At 36.4% G+C, this 4,629-nt stretch overlaps 1 protein-coding gene across 1 annotated transcript in view; it reads left to right on the top strand.

Moving 5' to 3' along the window:
* The first annotated feature begins 2,619 nt into the window (after positions 1–2,619).
* Positions 2,620–4,629, top strand: part of stk3 (serine/threonine kinase 3 (STE20 homolog, yeast)) — a 7,407-nt gene continuing 5,397 nt past the window's right edge. Inside the window, exons 1-5 of the mRNA XM_073822413.1 lie at positions 2,620–2,780; positions 3,050–3,130; positions 3,220–3,348; positions 3,461–3,575; positions 3,656–3,820. Of these exons, the coding sequence (XP_073678514.1) occupies positions 2,758–2,780; positions 3,050–3,130; positions 3,220–3,348; positions 3,461–3,575; positions 3,656–3,820 (513 nt within the window). The 5' untranslated portion in view covers positions 2,620–2,757. The remainder of the gene's footprint in view (positions 2,781–3,049; positions 3,131–3,219; positions 3,349–3,460; positions 3,576–3,655; positions 3,821–4,629) is intronic.

Raw genomic sequence — 4,629 nt, 5'->3', positions numbered from 1 at the left:
CCTTTTCCCTCTCTCCCTCCCCACTCAGCCCTCACTCATGCACATGCTGCCCTCCTCCCTTTCCCTCATTTCCCTCTAATCTATCTGCTCTCTCTCCCTCTCTCAAAATATAATATTCTGATTGGGTCAGCATCTTCCAACCAATGAATAATGGGCTTCCCTGACAGCTGTTCTTAACAGTCCATTCCCACAGACAAATACACAATAGATAGATAGATAGATAGATAGATAGATAGATAGATAGATAGATAGATAGATAGATAGATAGATAGATAGATAGATAGATAGATAGATAGATAGATAGATAGATAGATAGATAGATAGATAGATAGATAGATAGATAGATAGATAGATAGATAGATAGAAACGTGACTGCTCTCTTCTTTTTCCTCGCAGTCCCCTTAATGCCATTGTAATGGGGTGAAACAGCCCATAACCCAATAATCAGTTGCTAGGCAGCACTTTGACCCCATGTACAACCTTGCCAGGGATTGGCTGTTTAGTTGGAGCCCTGACAACAGCCCTGGGGCCCAGAGTGACAAACCAGTGGTAGGCTGCCCTCTTCTGGGTGAAGGAGGAACTTACTCTCCTTTCTTCATTCGCAAGGATTCCACAATAGTAGTACAAGCATGACAAGGTAATATTCAGAATTGCAGAACAAGCATGAATGTGATATTGCTTTTATACAGTATTGGCCAGTTTGTTTGTATGGCAACATTACGGCAATGGCAGCAATTCCAAATGAAGCCAAAGCATCATGTTTTGCGTGTCACCATGCAACACACAGACATAAACATAGTCTGGCATGGCATATATTAGTGGTGCAGAGATAAATTTTCCCTCCCCATTTAAAGCACTCTGTGATCATTTATCCACAGAGTCACTTTCCATTCCCCAATTTGGTGTACAAACCAACTCTGGGCAAACTCTGCTCTTCACTCTCATTGTACAGCTTCTGGTTGAACAAGTGAAGTGATAAAAAGTGAAATGTTGAAATGCTGTTTGGCCAATCATAGTACAGAACAGGAACTAACTGACCTTAGTAACTTAACAACATTTTCTGTTTAAATCTGCATACACTGGCCTAATTTCTCCAAATAGAGGGTTTTCACGACCCTTATTGGCTGCACTGAATGTAAACAATGCCAGTGAACTGAACGAAAACTTGCAAATTTTACTGATCATTGCTGCTGAAAAACATTTTTTTTTTCATGTTTTGGGCTGTACTAATCGGTCAGACCAGTAAAAACATTTGGAGTACTATAGGCTGCCAAAAGTTATACAAAATCAAGGAGAAGAGTACAAAAAAAAAAAAACGTCTGTGGTTCAAACTGAACCAAGATTTCCAGGGCAAGAATATTGACAACATTTGTGTTTGTTCTTATCATTTCTAGTCAGGTAGGTTAAATATTAGACTAATATCTTAATTAATACTGCTCATATGTGTCTTTACCACCTATTAACTTTATTTTGTCAAAATATTGTGCCCTTTCCTGCTTACTAAGTCCTTCTTTATATAATTTAGTAGCTTCCACACCTTTTTCCCCCGTGGTTTAGACAACATAAATTAGCAGAACAATGTATTTAGTAGTACATTACCAATGCAATCCATGCTGTTGTTTACACATCTCCAATATGGCCGCGTATCTAGATAAACAGCTTGTTTCGCTGCTTGATATTGCAAACTGGTTGGTCTTACCATATTTTAATCTTAATTATGAACACAATGTTTTGTATTGAAAACAGTTCTACTTTGTACTGCACTTTGATATTCTTCTTGTTATTTCCCTACGGTGGTTTATGAACCGGAAGTCTCACACTTACTACAAAACAGCTTACTTCTGCATAAAAAATAAGGTGGCCCTGCTGAAAAAAACAGCATATGCTGGTTAGGTATGTTTTGGTGCTGGGATGCTGGTTTTTGCTGGTTTAATTAATCAGCAAAGGACCAGCATAAACCAGCAAAAACCAGCATCCCAGCACCAAAACATACCTAACCAGCATATGCTGTTTTTTTCAGCAGGGGGATAGGAACCAGCGAGGCTGTTTTATCTCTCCCAGTGACTTTTAAACAATATTAAATATCTGGCCATAAATTACTAAATAAAATCCACTCTAACTCTCAAACAGGCTTTTAAATCGATTCATGAAGTGTAGATAATATAATTAAATAGTAAAATAGATTTTCTGCTGAAACACTGTAAATGAAAGTCTCCATTAGCACTATATAGACAAAAATTATGTAATCGAATTATGTATTTTATAAATAGTAGATACGTACACCCCCAGTTTTCACAGACAAGGTTTAAGCATAATCCCACACTAAAATGTAAATCTGAGTGGTTTCAACTGAAAGAAACTTGCACTGATTAATCTTAAAACATGTTAGTGCCTTTGTTTTGTCTCAAGATGCACACCAGTAATGTTTTTTTTTTCAAAGGCACGTTTATAAAAATGACTGAAATGTCCTAATTGAACTATGGCCTAATCCTGGTTTAGTCTAAATCCTGTCTGTGAAACCAGGCCACAGTATTTTACTTGTGTGTCGTTCGTAGGACTTCTATTTTGAAGTGCCGTTTGTCACGGAAAATCCCACACGTCATCTCGCTTCACATCGTTGTTAGCGGCGGCACGGAAAGACAGCTGGTGCTTCCTGAAAGTCCAAACAAAAATGCGTTATTGCTTTATTTGTTAGATTCTAAGCAAACAAAGTGTTTGAAATTAATCGGAAAATACCTGTTCATTAGAATAACCAGAATGGAGCATTCGGTGCCCAAAAAGTAAGTGAAAAGATCCGTTCGGCTAGCCAGCTATCAGACAAGCTAATATTTACAGGCCTCATCTTACTAACCAAACTGAAACTGTAGATCACAGAGCGAACTAGAATAGATTATTGGTTTGAATCTTAATGTTCGTAATTAGTTATACCTATAAGACCAGTTGTTATTTATGTTTATTGGTGTATATATAAGTTTAGTTTAACGCTACATTACAACTTCCACGACGTTGTATGCAAGAAATAAACAACGGTTGTTTTTATTCATGACAGTAAGCTGAAGAAACTCAGTGAAGACAGTCTTACCAAGCAGCCAGAGGAAGTGTTTGATGTCCTTGAAAAGCTTGGAGAAGGGTGTGTATTAACATTATACTTTCTAAATAACGTTAAATATATTGATTTTGTATAAAAAAATGTAACATAATGAATGCTTTTTGGTTCAGATCATATGGCAATGTTTTTAAAGCCATCCACAAGGAATCCGGCCAAGTTGTGGCAATTAAACAAGTTCCTGTCGAATCAGACCTGCAGGAGATCATCAAAGAGATCTCCATAATGCAGCAATGTGACAGGTAAAGCAGCCATTAATAAACATAAACAATACATAACTTTTAATATCATATTATTTGTCGTATATGAATTATTTCCCAACACTGCATTTACTTTTTTCTTATATTTTAACAGTCCTTATGTGGTGAAGTATTATGGCAGCTATTTCAAGAATACAGATCTGTGGATTGTGATGGAGTACTGTGGTGCTGGATCAGTATCTGATATAATCAGACTGCGCAACAAAACGGTAAATAAAAATATAACTGTAAATAAATACACTGTACAGGTTCATTACATGGTTAATAACACTTTTTTTCTCTTGACAAGCTCACCGAGGATGAGATTGCCACAGTCCTCAAATCCACCTTGAAAGGTCTGGAGTATCTCCATTTCATGAGGAAAATCCACAGGGACATCAAAGCAGGGAATATCCTCCTCAACACAGAAGGCCATGCTAAACTAGCTGATTTCGGAGTGGCTGGACAACTTACCGTGAGTATTAAAACTAACTAGTTTAATGTAGGACTTGCATAAACCACTAGTTAAAGGTTTAGAAATTACTCAACATTTTTTAATCAAATTGTCTATATTTTAGAGTAACAAAACATCATTAAATATATAAAGCATCCAAGTGTTTTTTTGTGTCTGTTTTTTTTTTTCATTGTTATTTGTTAATTTTAGAAAAAACTAAAAATAAAGTATAATTTCCATTGCTTTGAAATGATATGTGTTGTGAAAAACACAAAAAATGAACATGGAAGTGTTGGAATTGTCTTTTAAGACAAATAAATATAGTATTTTAAGCTTTTTCATAAATGCCTTTTTTTAAATCCATTAAAACACAGCTTTGTAAAAAAAAAAAATCTGTCACACTTTACTTTAGGTGGCCTTTACTACTATGTACTTACATTTAAATTAATCATTTGGTACAATGTACTTACATTTGTAATTACATTTGTTTTTAATTTCTGTTATTACCACTGCTGACCCGTCCTTTACACCCTAACCCACCCTTAAACCTACCTATACCACCAAACCTGTCCCTAACCTTACCCGTATCCCACCTTAAAGGAGAACTCCGGTGTGATTTTGACCTAAAGTGTATTGAATCATGATACCGAGTGTAAACGTACCTTGCATATCTCATCTCGTCTTGTCCACTGCTGTCCGAAATCTGGGGTCAGTTAGCCGATGCTCACAACAGCTTGTCAATGATATTCAATCGGGCATCGAAGGAGCCATGTAAATAAATCACTGTTTTACGCCATTTACGAGGCACAAAGTAGCTCCAGACTTCATTG

This window comes from Garra rufa, chromosome 17, assembly GCF_049309525.1.
Source record: "Garra rufa chromosome 17, GarRuf1.0, whole genome shotgun sequence".
NCBI classification, from domain to species: Eukaryota; Metazoa; Chordata; class Actinopteri; order Cypriniformes; family Cyprinidae; genus Garra; species Garra rufa.
This window is presented reverse-complemented; position numbering and strand designations above follow the sequence as displayed.